The sequence below is a fragment of the Uloborus diversus genome, chromosome 2 (genome assembly GCF_026930045.1).
Source record: "Uloborus diversus isolate 005 chromosome 2, Udiv.v.3.1, whole genome shotgun sequence".
Classification (NCBI taxonomy): Eukaryota; Metazoa; Arthropoda; class Arachnida; order Araneae; family Uloboridae; genus Uloborus; species Uloborus diversus.
Window position 1 is genome coordinate 123,994,434 of NC_072732.1, and position 27,671 is coordinate 124,022,104.

Consider the following 27,671-nt stretch of genomic DNA (forward strand, 5'->3'; position numbering starts at 1 on the left):
GGTTTTTTGAGGGGAAAAAGTTTTTGGTAGATGTTCTGTTTTAAAGTATTTTACCTGACAAGATATAAAGTATGACTACTTTCATAAAATGTTACATGGTTTGTTCAGACTAAGCACAATAGAGGGAAAAGACATTTTGTACAAATATTAAGTCTCCACATAAATAAGTATTATTTAGCACTTAAATTACCGTTATTTTGCTCTTTAGAAGGTGACAGATAAATAATAACAAAGAAAGAAATGTTAGAAGCTTCTCCAAGGTTGCTATGAATGTGGGACAAGAAACTACTCCTTTTTAGAGAATTGCCCATACATTTTATTAATGTGAATACCTAGAATAGTAGACCATATATAGTCAAGTTGTTTTTAATTTTTGTTTCCTCACTACATATTACTATTATTATTTTAAATTTCAGAGTTCTATTGGAGAAGAATCGCCATATGCAACTATAGTCAAAAAGAGTTCAGTGAGTGAGTGACATAGCGCTTCATATTCACTACAAAGAATTACAGAAGACTTCGAATTGTATACATAGTAGTGTGTTGTGATATATGTTGATTTCTTCATTGTGCGATTGTAATGTTCATGTGATAATCATTAGTTTTTTTTTTGCCTAGTTAGAAACATTTTTAACTAATTTTTATTCAAACTATACAGCAAATGAACAAGAGAAGCTTTTAATATCTTTGAAAATAGTCACTAAATAGCGGCAAATATTATTTAGTGAAATCAGGGAATGAATATGACCTTTAAAATCTGTTATGACATGAACTTTAAATTTCACGTGTATACTTCAAATTTATTTTTATAAAGAATGATTGTTGTTTTCCTATTATAAATATATTGTGTAAATTATATTGTCAAAATTTGTACAGACTTTTATTTCATCTTTCATCAATAAACAGTTTATTGAAAAGCATGAAGCCATTTTTATGAAACAGAAATTCATAAATTTTTCAACATGATTATATGTAGAATTATCTGAAATAAAAATTACCTCATAATTTAGATCAAACCATTTACAAGAAAGGTGGAGACTCTTTCAAAATACATAATCCTAATGACTTTTGAAATTCAATGTGATTTGGTATGACAATGCTGCTAGTGAGGCAAGAGCATCGACAAAGAAGCGTGACATTACCAAAGTTAAAAAACTACTTACTCTAGAAGCTATTTTATAGCAAATAGTTTAGAACAGCATTTCTCAACTAATTTTGGTCCGCACTCTGGTAAAGATTCAAAAGCATGTTGCGAACCGGTAAGGGTTGCTTTGCTTTAAAAAAAAAAGGTATTAGGCACTGTTGCATGTAGGAGTTTTATAATGATGTGCATCCAATAATGTTTAGACATAAAGATAAATAATTATTGCAATTATTACATTCAAATAAATGAACTTTTGGGAAAAATCAGAGAAATGCATAAAATATAATTAAAACAATTAACGTGAAATATATTGTCTAAAATGTTATTTCCATTATTTTCTGAATAAGGATTTTAATTATTATTATTATTATTATTGGCTATCAGGAAATAGAAATCTCAAAGGACCTGTCAAATTTTTCAACAAACCAGTGGTTGAGAACTCCCTAGTTTACAGACAGTAAAATTAAGCAGAACTGATATTGGAAGGAAAATACTTAAACAATACCATTATCGCAATTAAAACAGGAGCATAATTTTTATTAATTTATTTTCTTTTCTAAAATGGAACCTTAAAGAACTGAAAACATTGACAGTTAAAATTAGAAGGGAAAAATAAGTATTTGAAAACTCATTTGTTCATTTTTATCATTTCAATGGCTACCTTATGTTTGGTGGATTTCAATTAAAGCTTGTTTGTCAGTTTTAAGCACAGGACCTTTTGGAAGCAAATGTCTAATTTATATCTTTGTTTTGTAAGGAGCTGGATAACAGAGCTAAATCCTCTTTCAACTAAATATGTAGACCTGATGAAGGGTGTTTCACTTTTTTTCACTGTTGTGGCTACGTCCCAGTATGTTTCAACTCGGCTAGCAATTATACTGCAAGAAATCGATTCTGCCTCACAGTCATACTTCAGCTATGGAAAAAGAAAAGAGATATCAAACTTATCCCAGTTTCAAAAAAAAAAAAAGGATTTAAACTCCAATTCCGAATTTATAACTTAGCTAAGTCTTCATAACTTGATTAAATGTCAACTTTTTCCAGTCTCCAGGACTTGCCCTGAGTGCAAATTTAACTGTTCTCAAGGTACAAACAAGGACACTCATGAACTTAAACTTATTTTTGTAACTCGTCATTTGTATCATAACTTTGAATGTATACATTTTGAAAATTGCTAGCTTTTAAAAATATTTTTCCTGTAAATATCCATCACCCCCCCCCCCCCCAATCGCACACGACGAATTCATCGCACCTCTAAAGAGCAAATGTCCCCCAGCTTTGGAATCATTTGTTAATACAAGGGTTAAATCCCCCCCCCCCCCCCATGTCAAATGTAAGCTATTTAATTTTGAAAGCATATTCAGAAACATAACTTTATATTCTCTTCCCAATTCAATAAAAATAACTTTCAAATTCTTATTGCTGAAAACAAGACCACTGTTCTTTACTAAAAATAAAATTTGAAGCTGACAGCAGTGATTCCATTTATTAGTTAATTTTAGTAACCATTTATTACTTTCAATAGTGTGTATCCACTTGGAAACTATTATATTTGAAGTTTTGAAGAAATTTCCAAACTAAAAAGATTTGCTCCAAAAAAGGCATTATAAATAAATGACGAATTTATTATGTGTCAATGGCAATTTACACACAAGTAAACATTTCACTGTCCTAAATATCACAACATATTGCAGCATCAACATATTTGTAAAAAATCATTACTTTAAAATATATATATTTTTTAATAATAAACTATTATTTTACAGTTTTCAAAGTCATGTAGTAGCATACACAAAAACAGGCTTAGGATTATCATTCAAATAAGCTTTCCTAGCAACTTCCAAAGCTTTTGCAACACCTTCAACATCCATTCTAGGATCTGTAGCTCTGAGTCTTGGACATCCAGATTCAGTCCGGATCTTCAGTGCCTAAAAATTGTTTTGTAATTAGGAAATAATCTCATTATACAGAAAAAAAAATATTTTAGCAATAGGAATAATCTTACAACCCCATTTGACCAATGGAGGATTTACAGGTTTGTAGGTAATTGCAATAACTTTCCGTGGGCCCCTTGCAGATGAACAGAACAACATAAAATATTCTTTATGTGTCTTTTAGGATCCTCTTCAAGGTCATTGCAATATTTGCAACCTGGTAAATCCACCACGACATACGGCACAATACTTTAAAACTTGGTTGGGAAGGTATTGAAAAGAGGTCCTATAATTAAAGTAGGGGAAAATAAACTCTATAGGCACTTTTAATTTTTAAAAAAATGTATGGTTAAAGATCCTTAAATTTGGATTTTAATCAAATTTTTTTCTTTTCTTCTGATTATGAACATATACATTATGTGAAGATTTTATGGCCTACAAGATCATATTGGCCAAGTAGGAATCCAATGCAAAATGTTCGCAGAGTAGTTCTCAAAGAACCATCATAATGGATACAACCCTCTACAAAACATTTAGATGCTCATTGCGCCATTTTATTGAAACTACTACAAATGGCATGCATACCAAAGTCAATTGACACTACTTCTGCCACCGCCATTTCATGCAGCCCCTTCTGTAAATATGGGAGGTTGATATGCTGCAGCCCGTATTGCCATTATTATTTTATTGATTTATTTTATTTCATTTGCTCATTTTTAAAATAAGCTAATTTCCAAGTTGTTTAAATACATAAATAAAGATTAAATGTAACACATTTTTAGGTATCAAACATTTAAAAGTATCAAGGCATGAAAATGATAATACAGAAACATACTTCCTCCATTAAACCATCTAAATACTCTGATCTTTTTTCATGACTTGGATGGGTTGACAAAAATTCGATCTCTGAATTTGATCCAAAAGTATTCTTTAAAATTGCCATCTTGGACCAAAAGGCACTACTTTCACGCACATCAAAGCAAGCCTAAAATAACAAATACAAATGTTCAAAAATTAAAAAAGTATAATATACTGGAAAAAAAATTTACGTGTATTTTTTTTTTAAGTGCAAAAAAAAAAAAATCATAGCTTTTTAATAATGTTTTCTTTTGTTATGATAACTTACTTTAGCAGCAAGTTGTAGCCCAACATTATCTGCTTCGGTTTCTATTTTTCTGCTGTATGGAAGTTGTAGAAATATCTATCAATATAACTAAAATTAAGATTTAAAACAGAAAGCATGTTCAAAATGAATAAGTGAGATTGTTTATTTTTTCTGAATTGTATTTCAAATTACAAAATTCAATTATTTATAAAAATTTGAAATAATTTAAATAAAAGAAATTAAATTTTGATATATGATGTATGAGAAGCAAACTGAAGAAGAAAATTAGATGCTATTGGATTACATTTCAAATATATAGTTACCTATAAATGGCTTAAATAACAGAAATTACAGCAGGGAAGTTAAATTTTAATCCAATGAACTTGGCAGATTTTTATTTCAAATAAATGATATAGCAAACTTTTATACAGGGTTCATTATGAAAGTAATGCGCATTTTCTAGAAAAAATAGATTTATTGATCATACTTGCACAATGTTTAAAATTCTTCAAAATACTGTCCTTCTGCATCAATACCCTTGAGGTGAGGTGTTTGCACTCCTTAAAGACACCCTGAAACTCCTCGACGGGAATGTCTCTCAGAAAAGGTGTAACATGGTTTTGGATGTTTGCCATGGTTTCCCAATGTTTTCCTTTCAGCTCTCTCACAAAAAAAGTCGCATGGAGCCAAGTCCGGACTGTAAAAGGGTTGGGTGACCACCAAGGTGTTGCTCCGGGTCAGGAAGTTGGTTTCCTGTCAACACTTTGCACAGACCTTACGCATTTGCCGATCCTCGTTCACTTTTCACCATGTACTGCGAAAGGGGGCTATGTGTAAGGTGTCAGCAATTCGCTGGATGTAATTTGTCAGAACGCAAAACTGCGTGCACACAATCCATGTTCTCGTCAGTTCTGACCTCCTCCCGGCCCTCCTTGAGCGCCTTGTACCATTTCCCGTACTGTGACCTCGAAATTCAATAGTCCTTGAAGGTCTCTTGAAGCACCTGAAAAGTTTCCGTTGCATTTTTACGGTGTTTCAATCAAAACTTCATAGTGTATCGTTGCTCAAGTGAGTGCCCCATTCCGAGCCGTGTTACAAAAGTCAAAAACACACTTCACGCAGAGGCAAGTCTTTCCATTCACACTGCTTGGAGCAAACTGACGACCAGCTGTGTTCAAAGAGCAGATCCCAAACCACATTTTCTTCCGGTTATACTGCGCTGCCATCAATCGTTGCTTCTCAATAAAATCATGTGCGTTACTTTCATAATGAACCATGTATAATATAATAAGCAATCTTTATAAGTTCATAAGAAACAAGGCAGGTATATTTTTGACTGTCCTTAAATGTCAAACTTTTTTCCTACATATTTGACTCATTTCCCTTTTGTTACAAAGTGTCACACTTCACCTTCCTCCTTCTCTTGTCACATGTCATATTTTTCATAAACATATATACTGCTATTATAATTCTGTGATGTCACTTTTTATCACCCTTTTTCTTCCCCCCTTGTCACAATTTTATGAACCTGTCTGCCCTTCCCCCTTTTATCATGTTCTCTAACTGGGTGCCGTGGCACCTTAAGGTGCAGTGCCATATGGAAAAGTGTGGGGTGCCATGAAATCAATTCATATGTAGGTGGGTTTACCAAATAGACCAGTTAGGCCATTAACATTTTTTTAATATAGCATAGTAAAAATTCGCTAACTTGTGACTTCATCGTCATCAGAAAGTCTAATCTTTACTGATAATAAAGTTCAAAATCTCTCTGTCAGGATGTCTGGATCTCTGTGATGCGCATAGCGCCTAGATCATTCGGCCAATTTTCATGAAATTTGGCACAAAGTTAGTTTGTAGCATGGAGTGTGCACCTCAAAGCGATTTTTCAAAAATTCGATTTTGTTCTTTTTCTATTTCAATTTTTAAAACATTTTCCGGAGCAAAATTATCATAAGATGTACGAGTAAATTACGAAACTATCATGACGTAGAATGGGAGAGCGAATGAACATAGCCAATTGGCAAGAAATTCATCATCCATTATTTGTAAATATACAGGCGAACCAAATGACCTTTTAATTTTTTACTACAGGCACATCCGATTTATCATGAGCAGTTTTTCTTCACCTGGAAAAAGTGTTGCAAACGTTATTACAGAAGAATGATGTAAAAACTACCTGATCTTATTTTGTTGAAGTTTTGCTTCTACATAGCTAACTGTTAGGGTTATATGAAGTATTTTAAATGACTGTCATAGAGGAAGATTATGTAGCCTTGAACTAAAAAAGAGGAGTTTTGAAGGAGTTAAAACCAAATTGAAAGAGTTTGAAGGGCCCTTCAAAAAAATTTCCTAAATGAAGAAGTATTGGAGGAGTTTTGAAGGAGTGTATGAACCCTGCATTAGGAACATGAAAAAAAAAAGATACATAAATAATTTCAATTTATCACAAAAAAAAGAGCACACATACATAACTCAGGCTATTTAAGTTTAGTTAAGCTAAGAAAATGCATAAATTTAAAGTATATGAATCTGCTAAATTGTCTTTTATGAGTACAATAACTTTTTAATATAAATTAGTACCAATTGTCAAAAACTAAAAGAGAGGATTTTATAATAAATATAAATTATCCCTTTCTATACAGTGGAGAGGGGGGAATTGTCAGACACTACAAATACAGGAAAAGCAACCATCTGTTTCAAAAGAAGGAATCAGGGACAACTACAAACTCAATATTTAAACAATACTGAGCAAAATCATAATGATTGAAACATGAGGAATGATTTTTTCTTTTCTTTTTTCTTTTTAAGAGAAATAACAGAAACTCTTAAATTAAACTCATGTTCCATGAAAAACTCTAAAATACGAAAAAAAACAGCATAAAATAAATACTGCTAACTAAGTTCAAAATTAAAAGATTTTAACAAAGTCAAACAAATTAGGGCAAATAAATTTCAAAAACAGACTATTACTTGAATGGATTTTTGATAGAGCCAATGAGTAAGAACGGAGATGCTATCACTAGGAAGAACAGCCCAGATAGCAGCAATGATAATAATTGAGAGCAAATCTAGCAGATGAACAAAACTCACATTCTCAGCCTAAAGTAAATAAAACATGTTATGTAATGTTTTTAAAGAACACTAGTTAGTGCACTAATCACATAATTAAAGTAAAGAAAGTGAAAAAAGAAATCCAACTTTTTAAAAATGTTCCAATTACTTTACATTGGGTTGAAACAAATAACATAAGTGCAAAAACCAACGGAGAATTATCTGTCAGTTTTTTAATGAACTGATTAATATAACATTAATTTGTACCTCAGAGTGAGGAAGTTTTAAGAATTAGGTTTAAATGGTTCAATACGGAATAGGGTTCAGCATACAATGCACTAATAAACAAAAAATTGCAATTTTTCGACTTACGTCAGTCTGGCTCTGAGGTATAAAAATATGTAAAAGAATGCTTAAAAATGTTGAATACATACATTGCAATGCATCACACTTTATTTAAAAAAATAGCAGATTTACTTTAGCAATTTAGTTAAGGTAAGAAATAACAGTTTTAATAAATTATTTTGCCACTTAAAGTTCTTCACTAAACATCTGTTGATACATACATGGATCACAAAAAAGTTCTACCATTATTTCTAATTCAGATTAATTCTCCATATTATAAAACTTGGCCTACAAACAAAATACAGATTTGACAAATAGTTGGACAGTATTCAGTGAATATTTTTTCTTCTTATTGCTTGGCTTGATTTATTGTTTAACAGATTTTTGGCTGAATACCTTTGGATACATTGAATTAAAAACATGGCAGATAAAACAGTTTAGAAGCACAGTTGGCCTCGCTTAATCGAATATCGACGCGTCCTAAAAATATTATTCGATTAAGTGGGAAAATTTTCTTTACCTTTTTAAATTGACAACATTCGTCTTAACATGTAATAACAATAAATCAACAGCTATATAAAGGAAGAACTTCATGTTATTGATAAAATGTTTTTGAAATAAGCTAAATAAGCAACAAAATAGTTTAATAATTATTATGTACATTACAAGTACAGTCCCCAAAGTGGTTTTTTGAGGGGAAAAAGTAGGAAATAAGGAATCAAAAATTAAAAAAGTAGGAAAAGTAGGAAAAAAATCGCTTAAAAAAAGTAGGAAAAAATAGGAAAAGATAGGACTACACGCACGTCAAGACGACTGACAATCATTAGCATGGAAAATAAACTAGTGGAAACAAAGATAGTAATTACAAAAATATGAAAATAAAATCTAAACAAAGAAACACCTTTAACCAATACAGTAATAAAATTTTTAAGTGTGAAAGAAAAATGCAATATAGCGATCGCAAAAAAAAATAATAAATAAATAAATAAATAATAATAATAATAAAAACTATTTTGGTTCAATAAAACCATTTTTGTTTCAGATTTGTTTTGTCAAAAACGAAAACATTCCTTCAAGAGCATCCATTTATCATTTAAAAATATTATCACTTTCAGCTCCTGTTATCATAAACTATGATACAAAAGCAAAGCAAATATTAAATTAGTTTTAGTCAAAAATAATCAGCAGTTGACATGCATTCTTGCATAATCAGAGGCAGATGTTTGAATTTGAAAAAAAAAAAAAGGAAAAGACTGAAAATTCAGAACTAAAATAAATGTGTTCTTAAATATGGGACATAAAATTTATAACAAAATAATTAAACTAAATAAATAACGAAATAAGTCAACTAAGGGTTTGTACTATGTTATGTATTTTTAGCATTTAACATACATTTTTGTTTCAGGCACGTCATTTATGGGGGTCAATTTCGCCCCTCCCTGGCTTTGGAAAATTAATGCTTAGCTATACATGTTTGTACGTTTTTTTTTTTTTTTGTTTGCAGATAAAATTTGCATTCAGTATACATCCGATACATCCTTCGCTAGCAACCTCCGGGGGGGGGGGGGGGGCAGTTCGGGGGGGGGAATCAAAGTGATGAGTCAGTTCTAATTTTAATCAAGCAATAAAAACGAATATTGTTTTAATGGTTTGATGATTTTTACCTCCTTGTTCCAACATTTTTTGTCATGAAAATAAAAGGAAACATCCATGCATGGTAAACATAACATTTTCATCAAAGACAAAGATCAGTTAATGTTTCTATGTGCATAAAAGGGAAGGCAAATAGTTTATCTCAATCCTCACCATACAATAAAAATATTCATTCAGAAATTGTTCACGAAATTGAGAGTGAGGGGGGGGGAAGCACCTGGCATCAAATGCCTGCATATAGCTCTTTCTCCCTCCCTCCCTTAGATCAGGCGCAATAAGTACAATAACTTACAGTAGATACGCCGCATCGGCATAATTGCCGCACCCCAAAAAGAGTAAGAGTCTGTCAAAAAAATTTTAAATGCTCAGAAATGTCACATTGAAAGAAACACAGCACATAAAAATGATGAGCAACTCTTCGATATTGATGATGTATCAGAGTAGAAAATACCCATTAAAAAAAAAAAATGCATATTAGTTTGTAGCTCTATCCCCCAACTTTTAAAAATGTTAAGAAATAAAAACAAAAGATTGCATTTAAATTGATTTCCGATTATTCTCCAAAAATCGGGAACGCTTTGCCCATCCAGGTTTTGCTGCTTTTTTTTTTTGCAAATACACTCTTTGCAAGGAAAGAAAATGAAATTTTATAATCATGTTTACGATTTAGAATGAACAATAATCATATTTATGTACGAAAAAGGTTTCCGCGATTATTTTTGAAGTGGTCCGTTTTTTGCGAATTTCTGTTAGATGTCGCTTTTATGTTGTACTAACATCAATAAAATATGTACAGTATACAAGTTTTTCATTTTTTGCTTCCTTATGTCCTTTTAAGGTTTTACATTGCCTTTCTGTTTAAATAGAGCTCCATTTCACTTGTAATCATACAAAAAATTGGCGAATAGGAAATTCGTTTTTCCCACATTTTTTGAACAGTCGGCGTTTACTTTAATTAAAGCTTCTAATTGATGGGTAAATAATATATAATTGCATCAAAATGTGCCAGTATTTTTTTTTTTTAGTTTCATTAATACAGTAGGACTGAAGTCAGGGCGATAAAAAGAAAAGTCGATCATAAACGTCGGACATCAAAAAAAGTCACTTACGAAAATTTAACTTTTAAACACACAAACGGCGTAGCATTCCTTCCAGAAATTACTATAGTCATTCAATTAAAAGCTAAGGATCCTTTTGTTCCTTTTACTTTTCAAAATCAAAACATGCAGAAAATTATTGGCGCGGCATTGTAAAAATAAGAATCAATGCACAATTAGAAGTGCTATACTAAAGAAAGAAAAAGTAGGAAAAAAAAGGGAAAAGTAGGAAAATAAGGAGAGAGCTCGAAAAAGTAGGAAAAATAGGAACTCTTCGGGGTCTGCAAGTACGTATGAAAATTATAAAAAGTAACTTACAACTTGAGTTATGAAATTTTTGTTTTGGCACCTTTTTCCAGTACAAGACTGGATTGCTTGCTCAATGTCTTTTGTGAACACTTTTCCGACTTCCTTTCCCCCTCCTAGTCTACCATGTTTTACATTTAATATTTATCAATTCATTAGTTACTCACTGCACTATTTTTTTCCTTTTGTACTGGCAAAATCGAGAGCAATTTGATAGAATAGTTGAAATGTTTTGATAGAATATGAATGTTGCTTTTCTCACCCGTTGACGGCGAAAAATATTGCTTTATATTTTTAAGTCAAAATGCGCTCTTACTTAATTTATTTCTAATTTATTCAAAAGTTTTCTCAGCAAAAATAATTCCGAAAGCTGAAAAGCTGGTCGCTATAATTCAATTATCCAGGGAAATTATTCGATTAAGCGGGGATCTTTAACATTGTGTATGTGGGGAAATATTCGGTTCCGGGAGATTTTATTTGTATAGCTGGTGTATTCGTTTATCCATTACCCAATTAAGCGGGGCTGACAGTATTTATATAAATTTAAAGATTAATTATACTTCAGGACAGTGGCAGTTTGTGCTCAACTTTGACAGATGGCTCCAGTACTATTTAGCATTTCCTCAGCAATGTTCGCAGAGAACGAATGGAGAGAACAATAAGAATTGTTAATAAGCTAATCTTCAGCAACATAAAATAGGTTTTATCAGAATTAATACTAGGTTGAGATAACAATAAAAAAGCATGTCATTTATTTTTTTAGATTTTGAACGCAACTCTATATTTAACCAATCAACGAAAATTTCTCAAGCCAGTCATATACAGTACTGTTGGCTTGAATCTTTAATACATCACATACACAAGCAAGCTGGTTCTTATTACTTAGAAATTGTTTGTCATTTTCAGGCAATAAAATATGCATTACATCATAAAGATTTTAAAGTGCTAGCAAGTTTTAAAAGGTCTTCTATTTAAAAAAATAAATGAACAGGTCTATCTTTTGGAGTGGCAAGAAGATCGACCAATCTGTTATTGAATGTCTGGAATTATATATCTGTAAACTGAATAAACTACCAATGTATTAAGGCAGTTAAATAAGACACTATTGATACATAAGGTCTATCATAAACAACTATTGTAAACCCCGAATTATCCCCAAAGCACCTGCAGGAACCATATGGTGTCACACATTTGACTGCAATACCAATGCTAGTAAAAGTACAGTTAAGAAAATAAAGATTATCATTACTCGTCAAAATTGTTAAGTTTTCAGAGCTTATAAATGCATCTTTTAAAAATAAAAATTTCATTATGTTGCTTTAAATTTGTGTAATTTTTTTTTCAACTTTGTATATAATTTAATTAGTTCATGAATTTAAAACTTACCCCATGGTTTTGGATGCAGTGAGCAATTTCATGAGCAAGAATTGTGCCAAGTTGATCATCATTGCTGCATAGTTTTAACATTCCAGTAAAAACAAAGACATAACCAATCTAAAGTGAATTTCAAATTCAATATTAAAATTAATATTCAAATTCTCAAAACGAATGTTTTCTCAAGCAATTATATAGTTTGTGCCTCCAGCTCATGTGATTCCTATTCCGGGCTGATGAGTGCTAAAAAGCACGAAACTGCAGTACTCTGATGGAATAACTGAGCTGGCGGTGTATTTTAATTATATAGTTGTTAGTCAAAAAATGACTTACAATTAAACACGTAATTCTACATTTCAAAAAAATTAATAATTTCATTTAATGATGTCATAGTTCTACCACATGATGGGGTCGAATACTACAGCTACAGTTGGGGAAAACCTAACCTAGCAACATTCTGAAGTCGTTGCACATCCACACCATACAAACGCTGCCAGGTTAGGTTTGCCTTAACTATAGGTAACTATGATTCAGCCGTTTCAAGGTAAACTCAACAAATCAATGCTTTTTAATGATTTTTGGAGAATATGAAGAAATGATCAAATTATATTTTAGTACCACTTCTAAATTTTACTTAATTGGAAGTATTTATTTCTTCTTCAGACAAAAATTTTCAACAGAAGTGAAAAGTTTTCAGAAGTAAGCAATAAGTTCTACAATTAAAAAATACTCAGTTTTGTGTAGCAAACATAAATATTCTTTGGCAAATTAAATTGAGAAAGTTTTTCATCTTCCCATCTTAATTCACAGCATTAAAATGATAATTAGTAGTCACAGTACCAGGTTGTTCTTGAAAATAAAGCTGTTATGCAAACCATGAAGAGAACAAAAGTGCAATCTAATGTATCTTTTGGTTATGAAAGATGCTTATTTGTGAATAATAACGTATATAATACAAAACCTCTGACTCCAAACCTCTGGTTTTCTACTGTATTGCAAAAAGGGGTAATTTATGCCAAAAAACTATTGCTGGTCGTAAAAATGTTCCATGCCAACAGTTACAAAAAATCACTCAGTTTATTAGAACTTTAAAAAGACCAAAAAGCACATAGCATATCATCTTTCTGAGGGATATAAAACTCAATGTAAGGCACAATGTAAAATGGAAAGCTTTTTTTTTTTTTTTTTTTTGAGAAATTGAAATCTTCAAGTCTCAATTGAAATCTTTAATCTACTGATGGTCACTTGAAGGTGTCAGGGAGTTTACCCCTGACTCCTCGTTCAAGTGATCAACCTGGGGTGTCAGGCGCTACACTCATGACATCCCAGATCCCCTAAAGCAATCCCTGGATCTGCTAAGTTTGACACAAAAAAAAAAGATGGCGCCAGTAAACTTCGAATCAATGAAAATCCAGTCTTCAATTGAAAGTGCAGACAGTACAATTCAATCAAGCATAGTATTCAAAATAAATTACGAAATTAATGAAATAATTAATAAAATGTAATAAATACAGAAAATTTTGTGGATGAAACAAACTTTGAAAATTAAATCTGGTATACTCATGACATCCCAGATCCCCTAAAGCAATCTCTGGATCTGCTAAGTTCGACAAAACAAAACAAAAAAAAAAATTGATGGGGCCAGTAAACTTTGAATCAACGAAAATCCAGTCTTCAATTGAAAGTGCAGACAGTAAAATTCAATTAAGCATAGTATTCAAAATAAATTATGAAATTAATGAAATAATGAACAAAATATATTAAATATTGAAAATTTTGTGGATGAAGTAAACTTTGAAAATTAAATCTTAACTTACAGGTAACACAAATGCATTTTCAAGAGAGCTCTCAATAACTGCAACATTCCACGTCTTTCTTCTCACTTCTTCAATGTCGCTGTTAGCAGTGAGGATACGATGAACTACTCTTGAAACTCTCACTGATGCTGGGTGTGAACTAGGCAAAATTTGCTGTTTTACTCCTTCCAAAATCTGTAGGATTTTGAGAATAATAAGCATTATGGTAACAAAAGAAAATTAAAAGAACATATGCTTAAAGGTATAAACTATTATAGCTAACAGAAATACAATGCTGAAATTATCTTAAACATTATGATCTAAAACAAAACAATAATAATAATATTTTTAAAGAAAAGCATTACAAAGGCAAAATACGAACTTTATAATGAATCACGTTTAGGGCTAAAATTTATTTGTTTACTAACGGCATTGCCCAGCTTTGCACCGTCTACCTCGAAAATAAAAGTTATCTAAATTGACGCGTGTTCAACAGTCAGGCTTCAATTAGAGAAATAAAATTACTGCAGAATTTCCCGTCAAAATAATCAACAAAGATCTTAAAGAAAAAAACGGCAAATCAAAAATTCCCTAACCAATTAAATGTAAACTTCCATAAATACAACTAAAATCCTTGATTATCTTCTGCTGGCAGTACAAAAAAAAAGAAAAGGAAAAAAAGATAAATTGCCAAATAAAAATGAAAAAAGGAATCTTTACCTCAAAACAAAAACAAAATTTTATTTAGTCACAGTCCAGAAAAAAAAAGTGGCAACCTTCTGAATAGTTTTATTCAAGTTAATTTAAAATGAGATCACACAAACAATAATTTTCTGATATGAAAATACTGTTCCATTAGGTGAAAAATGCTTTAAAAAATTTTCTCAGGTATTTTAAAGCCTTGTTTTTTTTGTTTTTTTTTTTAATTTGAAGAAAGTAAATTAATTTCAGGGGTATTTTTTGTCACTTTCGAATGGGACCTACAGCAAAGAAATTGGGTAATTATTTCAAGTAGAAAGAGCCATTTAATGACATTTTCGAGTCTTGAAATTAAAATTTGAAGGGTCCCTTCTTTTTTGGCGTTTGAAAAACCCCCGGCATTCCTTCTCGGGTGCACAAGTACCTCCCTGCCAAATTTGGTTGAGATCCAACGTAAACTATGGATTTGTATAATGAACATAAAAACATACATATTCTTTGTTTTATTTATATAGATTTATCAGAACTGTATGCATTAAACATAAAAATGTTACATAGTTATCTACATTTTTAACTATACTATTTGACAAGTTTAACAAGTTAAACCAAATAATTATCATCCCTCAGCCACACTTCCATCTTCTCTGCTTTTTCTGATTGCATCATGCAATAAATGCAATAAATACATCATGTTATTTATCAGCATTGTTGTAATGTTTTAATCAACAACTGATATAAATATTTAGCGAAAAATTGTTGCTGAATTTAGAGTGACATGAATCTTAAAATGGCTTTAAGGTTTAAAGTAAAGTATTTTTATTTTGTCCATTGTTCAAAATAGAATATTCACATACATTTCAATAATGATAGAATGTGTAGAACCAGGTTTCAAATAGCTTGAGTTCATGTTAATTTCTTGTTTTATCTCTATGAGTAATACAAAGTCTGTGCGTGTGTTGCATGTCATGCAACACACTAAAATTTTTGGGCAGGAAAAACTAGCCAGCTTTTTTTGTGTGTGTGTGTGTGTGTGTGTATGGGTGGATGCGAGCATTAGGGAGAAAAATAATGAACATGATGGTGGAGATTTTGTGCAGTCCTAATTTCATGCCAATCGAAAAATTGTTCAGCAAAAAAATGGTAAATTTTCTCACAGCCTTGTGTTGAGCTATTTCACAACTTAAGCAAACTTTCCTCTTAGACTTACAAAATTCAAGTACATTTTAATATAACAGGCTCAGTATGTCATGTTAATATATTTTTTCTTTCAGTTTTACTTTCACTTTTTTTCTTTTTCCTTTTTCATGTTCTCAGATGTAGGGGAGACGAGAGGGAGAGAGTTATCTGGTCAACAATATTTATTGAAGAAAAGAAACACATAACCCTTTGAGTAAAATCAATCAATTTTGCTGAAATAAAAAAGAGTACAAGCTAATGTTGTTTGTAATTGTAATTTTTAAAAAAACATATCATTTTTAAGTCAGTAAATCTTGATTTCTAAAAATTTATAAAAGCCATTTTCCCTAATAATATCACTTCATTAAGATGCAGAATTAGCTTGGCTTGTGCCTATTGCTCATTTAAGACATTACTTCAGTCTATGTTTAAATTAACATTAATTTTCCCAGGGGCGGCTACTGAACTAAAATTTTTAGGAGGCGGGAGTTCTCAATGTTGTTGGCTGAAACTCCAAATTTTATCCCCCAATAATTTGCAAGCAGGCATACATAACTATATCTTATGAGGGGAGACATAGGGTATGTATTTTTTTTCAAGTAAATGTAGAACAGCTCTCCCTAAATTAGTCAAATCCTCAGACAAAATTTGAAAAAATACAAAAATGAAATTTTTTTGGATGTCACAGGAACTTTCTGTGACTTTTCATCACAGCACCCCAAGATTTCCCATAGAAATGTGTAAAGATTCCTTTAGGAACATTGGACATTAAGCAAAAGAAGAAGGTTGAAATTAGATCCCATGCAGACTAGGGTGGATCGAAAAAAAAGAAATTTTGAATCTTAATTTGGAATACCTGCCAAAAGCTGTGCATGTGTAAGTACAACACACATGTAAAATATTGTCAAGTTTGAACAACTCTTTGAGGGTCCTACCAAGGCTTGAATTTCTCAAAAAATAGAAAAAAAAGTCAATTTTCCAAAATTTTTATTAAAATACTAGTGTTTAAAATTTTTGTTATGATAAGGTTAAAATGCTTCCTTTGAACACTCTTTTCATGTATCTTTACAGTTATTTACAGTCCTTGCACCATTAAAATCGCACATAAGACGTTAAAATTCGCGAAATTAACCGAAAACTGACTTTTTTAAAGCTTTTTTGCACATTGCAATATTTCTTCTTTTAAATTCCAGTTTTCTTTTTTACAACCCCTGTACAGAATGCAGTTTTAAACAGAAGTGAAGTTAAACTTTATTACATTAACAGCCCAGCATAAACTAAAAGCAGGTGGCTGCATTTCGAGTTTCATTCTAACTTTTCCATCTGCCGAGCCACATGTATTAAGTATAAATTTATTATTCATTTTACATTAGAAGTAAACTATCAAAATTATTTAGTTGTATTAACTAAAAAAAAACATAGAGAGAAGTGCATTGGTTACAAAGAATGTATATTTACTCATACACAGTCGCTCTGACATATAAGCATCAATATTTCACAAAATGAAGGACTTGAAAAGTATCAGTTAGTTAAAGTCACAGAAAATTGTCAGTTCGTCACATTCATTCATGAAACCTCTTTGAAATCATTTTTTGATTCAAACCATGATGATATTTTGAGATTTAATTTCTGCTCTTATGAAGCCATCTCTTGCCGATTGACTAATCTCAAACAAAGAAGCTTCTGTCACCATATTTGCAAAGCATTCCACCACCTGAGTGTGACATCACATCACACCCGAGGGTCCCCTGTTCCTATCACAGTAGTGACTTGCTCAGATTAGGGACCCTCGAGAAGTTGCAACATTTTTTATTTAAACCTGGGTGCGACAGAGGAACTAAACGAAGGCAGGCGTTGGTGTTTTCAAACTATTGTTGAAGACTTTCATTAGATATGCGAGCTAAAATAGGAGAGGGGTGACAGTTATTGCACACTTTTGCCGGTTGATAACATCAGAATAGTCTAATGCATTAAAGTTAATCCTTGAATTATAGAATTCTCTTTTTTTCTTCATGAACAGAAGTCACTGGTCTGTCCTTCAAAATCTTCGCAAAGCCAATTCTCTGATGTACTTCGTTCATCAGTGATCACTGTTAAGAGAATATTTTTCAGGAGGCAAAAATAAGCATTTCGTTGAATGACAGGATCAATAATTTTTTTCAGATTTTCACTTACGTAACAAGATGTTGCAATAACACTGATGAAGAACAGCAGAGTTTTGTTTCAATTCCAGAAGAAGAAAAATTTGCAACGGCTATACTCTCGCCAACAGAGCCATCAACATTTTTTAGTGTTGACATCACTTCTAAAGTGGAACAAATGAGGCTTTCTCTGCCAACGCTATCAAGAGTGTGCTACCAGTAGGGCATTTCTGACAGATGTGCAATGTGCTGCAGTAATTGCTTCAGAAACATTACAGGATTTTGGTACTGTGTCAAATAATTATCGCTCTAAAGTTGTTAATAGGAATAAAATTTGAAGACAGCGACAGAAGTGTCACAGGTGTCACAGACGAAGTACGTGCTTCTGTTCAAAACCTGCAAACTAGAAATGAAAGGGTTTGAAAAGTACATTTTTTGATAGCCGAAAAGACAAAACTATGACAAAAAGAAATGGTTGGAAACAGATACCATAGAAGAAAAATAAGCGAAGAAACCATGGTTGAAAAATCCAATTCTCTTTATTTGGGTCATGTGACGCCAACTTCTGGAACGGGAAAACATGTTGCGACAGCAATGTGATTTTCGAACTGAAAATTTGTTTGAGCCTTAAGGATCTTTTAGCTTTCGGCTGTGATGGCACGGCCACGAATACCAGAAAAAAGAACAGTGCAATTGAGGCTATAGAGAATAAAATTGGACATCCTGTCCCATGGTTAATCAGCGAACTGCATACGAGCAGATTTTGTGTCACCTGTTCACATTACTTGATGGTGAAACTGCTGGTCCATGTGAATTTTCGCAGGACCAATTGGTAAATTGCTAGACAGATGCGACAATTTACCACTGATCCACTTTAAAGCAATTACGCTCCTTGTCATAGGTGCTGGATTGTTAATATAACAAAGTACAATTTCATTTTCATTTAAAACTACATTCGTCACAGTCATTGCAAAAAAAATTGGACTTTAAAGGCTTGAAAAAAGTCAGTTTTTGGAAATTTTACGAACATGTGTGCGAATCTAATACTGCAAAGAATGTAAATAACTTTGAAGATACATAAAAAGTGTGTTAAAAGGAAACATTTTTATGGTATTAGAACAAAATTTTTAAACCTTATTATTTTCATAAAAATTTTGAAAAATTTACCTTTTTTCCCTTTTTTGGAGAAATTCAAGCCTTGGTAGGACCCTCAAGGAGTTGTTCAAACTTGATAATATTTTACATGTGTATTGTTCTTACACATGAACAGCTTTTGGTGAGTATCCCAAATTAAGATTCGAAATTTCATTTTTTTCGATCCACTCTAATGCAGACTCTACATAAGCAACAGCAAAATTTTGGATTTCTGTTGCATGCTCTTTTTGAGCTATTTGAGACACATACATACATTATGCGCATCATACAAACACCTGCACATACGGATGTCACTGAAGGGTCATTTCCCGATATTTTGGACAATTATGTAGAATCGGTAACATAACTTTTTTTTGGCATAACTTTTTAATTTACGGTTTGACTAGCACATTATTTTATTCTCAGTTTGTCCTACTAACACACTAACTAAAATGAAAATAATTTGCCAATTAAATAGTTGTGGCTAAAAAAAGTTATGTTACAAACTCTACATTTGTCTGAAATACTGTAAAATGGCCCTGAAAAGTCAAATTGGATTTTTTCAGTTGCCCATATATTTGTATTTACATATGCACCTTAAGATGGTTCAAAAGTAAATGTTAAAAAAAAAGTTTCTCCTAGATAACAGGACACCCCTCAATATTTTTAGGCTAGTGGATAGCAATATACAGGAAAAAATTTAGCTTCCTATTTCAACTGAAAGAGGGTGCTCAACCCCCTGCCCCAAACTTCATAAGTATGGGGAGAGGAGTTAAAAAAAATGCATTGAACTGAAAAAACAATGCTACATATTATAATATACACTAGTAATATGCATATACATTGCAATAAAATAATTATTTACAAAAAAACAGCTGGAGAAATTAAATGTTTCTAAATTTGTGATATTTTCCATGCTACGGCTATTGTAATTTGAGGGGGTCACTGAGCACCTTCTTAAAATTTGAGTAAAAAGCTAAAACTTTTACAGCATAATACTATTAGTAAGTCTAAAAAAATAGGGGGTGTCCTGGACACTAGCTAAAAAAAGTGTTTTGGAAACACCCTATGTAATTATTGGATACTTTGGATAGCATCGAAATGCGACGATTCCTCTGCTCATTCGATTTGAATCATATATATCAATGGCTATTTCTTTTTGATTTTTGAAGGAAATGGTGATGGACTGCTTTTATACTATAGAGGCATTTTTTTAAATCACTGGCTTGACAAAACGTTCATTAGTCCTTAGGTGTTCACAACAGAATTAAAATTATACAGTTCACTGGATACGGAGGTATAGTGGTCCATCCAATCCCTGGAATATTGATGGATTTTCAAGATGCTGTCATACTGGAATCCGTTAAATTTTGATGAATAAGCATTTGGTAATTATTCTGTAATCTTTTGCAAATACTGATGAATTTGATGCTCCTGGGCTTATAGATGCACCTTCAAATGGTACTAAAACTTGATGGATTTCAAATATTGATGATAAAATACTGATGCATTTGCAGTTCCTTGGCTTATGGGTGCATTTTTAAAGAAGTATTAAAATTTGATGGATTTTCGACAAAGAGAAGAAATTAAATCTTGATAAAAATGTTCTTGATTAAAATAATGAATTGTCCATTTAAAAATTATATATTTCATACCATGCTCAGGATGGTTGTGGATTTAGAAGAAACTTATGACGCTTTTTCCCACGAGGCTGGAACAACACAAAATGTACGTGCACACACATCATGCTGCTTCTACACAAGTACAGCACTGAACTTTTTTTTAGATAAATCAGAATTGCAAAAACGAAATGGCACACCGACGCTACGTCTCAATATCCAATCACATTGTTGCATTTAAAAAGTGACAGCATATGACTCCACCTTTATTTTTTCAAATTTAGGTGAGCAATTTTGGTTCGTGTTGGTGCTGCCCTCTGTCTGTACAAAATAACAATATTGTAAAATCCCAAAAATAAAAACGTTAAAGTCTGATTCTTTAACGAAAAGAGTGTGTGACCCATCCCTTGCATGTGCCAGAAAAAAAAAATTCCCCTCTGCTGTAAACTTATCATAATGTGACTTACGTCTTTCCGGCTCAAAGGTACAGAAATAAGGGATAGAATTCTTTACACAAACTACTTAGAAAAGATGCCACAAATTTTTTTTTAAAAAATGCAAGAATAATAATAATAATAATAATGTGAACATTATAAATGAAAAATATAAATTTCATAGTTGTTTCTCACCTGTTGTAACTCAAATGCATTTATTTTCTCTAGCTGTTCAGGAGTAAACGCGATGAAACGTCTCCGTTTTGTGATAGGAGTTTCTTCCAAATGACTGACATAATAAATAAAGCATAATGTAGCAAAAGCAAAAGCACCAACTACAATTAGACAAACATTTATGTTAGAATATTTTTGAATTATAAAATGCAATTACTAAACATAGTTTTGAAAAACCATTGTTAAGTCCAAAGTTTTGCAGCATAAAGCAATTATTTGGAAGTAATTCATTTCATGAATTTTCTTCATGTTATGTAATTTACCATGCAAGAAAGACATTGTAAATTACAATTAGTGTTAACATTTCAATTTTTATATAAAAAGCTAGTCAATTCCTGTGCCCTCGCCTTTGCCCCTGAGCCTACTTGAATAAATATCCCGGTGGGCAAATCATGCAATACGATATATACTTCTTTCTTTTGCAATATATACATGTTTCTTTAACATATATTAATGTTAAACACTCCTCAATTATTTTTTAGAGGAAAATTGAAGCTTTTATTCCAGTAAATTCACTCTTTCTTACGCACTTGTGCATAATTTTCTGTATTTTTTTCTCAGTGAATGTCCCTTAAATAGAGTGTCCCTCAATTAGAGGCACGAAACTGAAAATGTGCCAAATATTGGCTTATTTTGATTAAATACACAACTGCTATATATGGGTCGTGCAATAAATTATAGTCATCTAATAAACAACGTGACGTATTTGGAGTGCCAGTCTGACACCACCACTGCACAGCTGAACTATAAATGATAAAGTATTTGCTAGTAACAACCCTATGTAATTTTGTTGCAAAGCATCGTTTTTCGCTGCTAATTAAAGATAAGTCTTCTTACTTGCAAATTAATTACTGCTTATTGTTTGTATTATCCGAATTTTCGTTTATTCAAATTGCCTTTTGTCCAATTTTGTCCAGATGAATAAGGTTAACTGTAAATGGAAAAAACCTGAAAACATATAATGTTAATACATTTAAGATTTGTGGTTTTTAAAAAAGGTTAATAGAAATAGTTTTGATATCAAGCACATTAGGTATCTGTTTTTCTATTAAATGTTTTTCAGTTATGCACTATATACCAAAGGTGTGGACGTGCGTATTTTATTTTAAAAAAATTAGATCGTTATAATTAATATTTAACTATACAGATTGCGATAATTTAAAATGTGTTGCATATAAATTTATCAAGCTAATGTTCACATTTGATAATCTGTTCGTTTCAAGCTATTGTAAGTTGTCGGCTTAAAGTCAATGTATTAAGTAGTAGTAATATTCAATTCATCTCACGTGAGAAAGTGGCGCGAGTTTCATTGTTGAAACACAATGGTCGCTCGATAATCAGCTATTATTTATAGGAGGGTTATTGCGACATGTTGTTGAACACTGTTATTTTTCTCGTGAATTTCTTCAAAGTAGTATAGTAAAAAGATTTAAAAATAAATAATTGAAAACATTTCTGTTACATTTCTGTTTTATTGTTTTCATTTGAAGTGGTAATTTTAAATTCGTATCTCGATATATTTAAAACAAAGTAACGTCAAAGAAATTGTGAAAGGATGCCTGAGACGGCCTGCGTCCAGGAGTAGACCTCAGAGCACCCTACAGCCTTCAAATTTTGTACAAAATTACTTCGAGCGCCGAGGATTTGCACCTGAGGTTGTTTAATTTAAATTTCGAATTAGCTTTTTTTTTGTTATTAATTTTTTAAGCCAAAATTTCACATAAATTGCCTATTAAACTGATGAAAGATTTCTCACATTCCTTAATATTTCATGTTTCAAAAATGTTTTTCGGCATCAAATAAAGCTTGCAACAATTTTATCAATAAATTAGAAAGTAGTTTTAGAGTTTTAGTTTTAGCAAAAAATCCTAGGCTCAGTCCGGAGCTAAAGAGCAAAATATATTACTAGAGACCACGAATTTAAACGCAGTTTTTCAAATGTACAAAACTGCCGTTTTGCAATGCTCGGGAGCCCCTTTCGCACCTATAGCTGTGCAAGTTGGTGCAAGTTAGTTTCGAACGCAAAAAAATACTCTTCAAAGCGATTTTTTTTTTTTTTAAATCTCGGTTATGCATATTTTTTTCTATCAAATTATTTTTATATTTTCAGATAGGAGTGGCATTGTGTTCTAAAAATGAGCTCTTCACTTAAATTCTATTTTCTGTGGGAGGGAGAGGGAATTTTCACTTTGTTCGAAACGGAACTCAAGTGCTTTTTAATCTGATTCTTTCTGACAGATGATTTAAATCTTCACGAATCAAATAAGGTTGCGAAGCAACCTTTGGGGATTGGTAAGCGTCAGCGAGCAGGGGGCAAAGCCACCTGGTAAAAATAAAAATTTATACAACAAGTTGTTAATTATTCTTTTGTGGAAATACAAAATATTTTTCCTTGAAAAACTTCGTATGTAAAATAATAAATAAACTATTTAATGATTTTTACTCCCTATCGAAATTTTAAAAAATGCAGTACAGTGATAAAACAGCATAAAAACTTATAATTACGTAAAAGTTGTATTTATAGGCTTATGAACGTATGCGGTCTCCTTTATCACTGCCTAATTTAAATTCATATTTTTGAGATAAAAATTTAAAAATAATTTTTTTTATAGGAAAGGGGGGGGGGCGCTGAAACGAGGTCTTGCCCCTGTTCGAAAATGACCTAGTTACGTCCCTGTTCATCAGGAGCTAATTAAGCTCCTGATGAAAATAAGCATTATTTCATAGTCATAGAAACAAATACAATACAGTCCAATCTTGTATTAAAAAAGTCCAAGGTACCAGAGAAAATGTTTCGCGGTCACAAAATTTGGATACACCAAAATTGCCCCTTCCAGTGTATATTTCTAATGAGGATAGCTCAGAGTACTGTTAAGATTTTTTTCATTTTGTTAAAGTGTCCCTAAAACACAAAAAGGACTGTCAACAGGAATTACCCCAGGAACTTGCTGATCATGATTTGTCCCCCCTCCCCCTCCCAGGATAATTCTGACTGTGCAAGGTACCACAGTATTTTTTCATTTCACAGCTTCCTTTTAATCAAACCTTACTTGTTTCTTTTTAATCAAATCAGTTTACTAGGCAGTATATTGCAATGAGTATTAAAATCTATCTGATAATTATTTTATAATGCAGCATTTAGATCAGGTTTTATATTCTGAAATAATGCATAATAAGCTAAACAAGAGTCTGTTGCAGATTCAAATTACATTACCAAACACAATCAATATTGCATATTCATAGCAGTAACATATGCAAAATTCATTATAACTTCCTTACACTAAACAATATAGCAATATTAGCGCAGTTAATGCTTTATGTTGACCAATCATTCAGCAGTTAAGAGTCTTAAATTTCAGAAAAACTTAAGAAAGATAGCTTTTTGTTTTCAAAGCGCTGTACACAAACTTTCACATTAAAGTTAAATCAAGTCAAAAACATATATTTTCTTCATTTGGTTTATTATTTTTTCCTCCAAGGGGAAGAATTTAACCCCTAAAACCCTCCCCTTGGACATGACCCTGTATCTTAGTATGGCCAACTACAAACACTACCCTCAAAAATTTTTGAATTTTGAACTCACAACAGCCATTTAATTTCATTAGGATAGCAAAAGGTACAAGGAAAAAGAGACAAATAATAAAATAATATTGAAGTTAAACAAGCTTAAAAATAAAAAGCTTTGAAAAAGATATAATGCTTCTTACTGCCTATTTTATTTCGATTTTTCTTTACAATGCCCAAAAAATATTTCTTCTTATCCACAGGTAAATCCTTCCACCATTTCCGAAAACCCCTGAGAAGAGAAGAACTTTTCAGAGCTACTATAAGATATTATAAACACAATAACTAATAGTCAAAAATAGTTTTGTCTACCATTTGCACAAATTTTTACAGAATTACATTTTCCTTATAAAGTTAAAATACTTTGTGGTTATTGTTTATAGTTTTAAAATCAAAAAAAAAAAAAAAAAAAAAGAAAAAATATTTTTATAAGTCTTCAAGTCAACACATTTGTTATATAACAAAAAAAGAAGTGAACTGTATAATTGAAGCAGTGTGAAGCAAAGGGATGTAAGAGGACATTTTCTAGTTTTGGGTACAACAAGCTTAAAGATAATGTTTTAGGTAGGCTTTCATTGAAAAGTTTCTCTAAATCATGCTGTATAGCAGCAACTACCAGAGCTAAACCATCTCTTGCCACAAGACAGAGGAGAGGTTCACCTACCATGTGTACTGGTTATCTCCTAATTTTTAATTTTGCTACTTACATTCCTTTACTTCTCACTGTCTCAATTGTGCTCAGCAATAAAGTTTTATCTACAATACTGGCAAAATTGAGTAGTAGTTAATAGGTTGGTGGCATGCTGAGTGGTAATTTGTGATTCATTTTAAACCTAAAGTTTTATGGTCATGTGTGAAGAGGAATTATTAACATAAAAATAAACAATGAAATTTATAAAGTTTTAAAAATTTTAATCAGCAATTTCTTTGTTTGTGATCTTTAACTCTTTGATATGTAGGGGCGCATCAAGGCTGGTTGGATTCAGGGGCACATTGGACCGGTCTCAATTATTTTAATATTTTGTATTTTAATTCATGAGAATTAAATAGAACTTTTAATTTTACAAATTCTACAACGAAATAACATGGTACAGTTATATTGAATAAAATTTTATTTTAGAAACAAGGTTTATAGTTTTTTTTAAAGTGCTGAGTAACTTTCATGTACCTACAATTTTATTTTTTAAATGGATTTCACGAAGAACGGAGTGATAAATTAAATTCCTTTCCTAAAAAAGATTCTTTTAGTTAATTATTATTTGTAGTTTCTATATTTTTTTCTTAAAGAAAAAAACTATAGCATAATATTTTTAGACCAAGAACTTGGGGGACATTAGATCACCTTTAGAAAACTCACAAAAATAAAAACTTAACAATTAAGATTTGAGTGAAATTAATAAAGACCCAAGTAGGTGCTGATTCTTTAAAAATGCAGATGATTTGGGCATAAAAAACAAAAAAGGAGAAATAGTTAGCAATTAATATTTAGTTTTATTTATTGCTATATCAATCTTTAAGCTTGATATTTTTTTCATTCTAAACACAAAACACATAGGATCCCGAGTAGCATCAACTCATCGGCCAATCATCGAAATCCGATCAAACTTCGATCGGCCGATGATCAGATTCCGATGAGTTTTCATCGGAAATTGCTCCAATATGTCTCATCGTCAATAGTAGAATCCGATGAATTTTGGTCCCTATACCGATGAGATTTGGAGCAATATACGAGCAATGCTGTTCAAAGGCAATGAATTTTGGATGAAAATACAATGAGAAGTAGTAACAGCCGCAATATAGGGACAAGCAGGAGGAAAAAAACTCAACAATGGGAAAGGGGTCCGCCATCTTGGATGATCATGTGACCCTTCCGCCATCATAAAAATTTTCAGAAGGGGTATTTTCGGATGACGTCATTTAGGAATCCCTCATTTAGGACAATTATTTAATATCTTATTTCTTTTAATAACTTGTTCACTTAATTTCTTATCTATTTGATTTCTAATTTATTACTTTTGATGAACGTGATTCACGAGTTTACTCTAAACTGCTTTGACCGGGAATCGAACCCTCGGTCTCTGAGCTATGAGCTTCGTATGCTAACCACTAGACAAGAAATGTTCTAACCAAGGAGGAAAGTAATGTTTTAAATGGGAAATCATTTGTGGCGCCATCTATCGGGGGTAAGGCCATGACAGATTTCTGAACGGAAAGCGAGAATTTTATTCAGTGGGGGGGGGGAGGGAATATACTTGTGGCGCCAGGTAGTGAAGAGTCAAAGTCGCTCATTTTGGCCGCAAACCAAGTCGGAGTCTGTAATTTTGGGAGTCGTATTGAACGGAGTGGAATTGTTTTGGAGATGGAGAGAAGTCATTCAAGAGTCGGAGCCTCATTTTGTTTGCAATTTCAGTAAGGTAATCGAGGTTGGAATCGTGGAGTTGAAGTTGAATTGATTTTGAAACAAGTCAGAGTAAACCTTTCCAAAATCAAGGAGTCGGATTCGGAGGCAAAGTCTCAGTCATTTTTCCTCCAATTCTCAATCCTGAATGTTGATCCGTATAGCCATACGTTTGACCAATCGTCAGACATTCGAATAATAAAACTTAACAGTTGGGCGATTTCCAAAAAATTTTGGATTGGGAAAATTTTTATCGGAAAATTTAAACAACCTACTTTTTTTCTGATGAAATGTAACTCGGCAAATTTTCATCAGAAAAAATTATCGTTACGATCTTTTTTTCTCATGAAATGTAGCTCGTCAAATTTTAATCGGAAAATTTGATCGTTATAATCTCTTTTTCCGATGAAAGACCGGCAAATTTTCATCTGAAAATTTGATCGTTACAATTTTATTTTTTTGATAAA

General features: G+C 31.8%; 1 protein-coding gene across 1 annotated transcript in view; it reads right to left on the reverse strand.

Moving 5' to 3' along the window:
* Positions 1–2,744: 2,744 nt before the first annotated feature.
* LOC129217304 (metalloendopeptidase OMA1, mitochondrial-like) overlaps positions 2,745–27,671 on the reverse strand; it is a 33,692-nt gene continuing 8,765 nt past the window's right edge. The window contains exons 2-9 of the mRNA XM_054851581.1: positions 24,950–25,038; positions 21,204–21,343; positions 13,827–14,000; positions 12,022–12,129; positions 7,154–7,282; positions 4,205–4,279; positions 3,914–4,063; positions 2,745–3,072 (exon numbers count right to left, since the gene is read on the reverse strand). Coding sequence (XP_054707556.1) covers positions 2,920–3,072; positions 3,914–4,063; positions 4,205–4,279; positions 7,154–7,282; positions 12,022–12,129; positions 13,827–14,000; positions 21,204–21,343; positions 24,950–25,038 — 1,018 coding nt within the window. The 3' untranslated portion in view covers positions 2,745–2,919. The remainder of the gene's footprint in view (positions 3,073–3,913; positions 4,064–4,204; positions 4,280–7,153; positions 7,283–12,021; positions 12,130–13,826; positions 14,001–21,203; positions 21,344–24,949; positions 25,039–27,671) is intronic.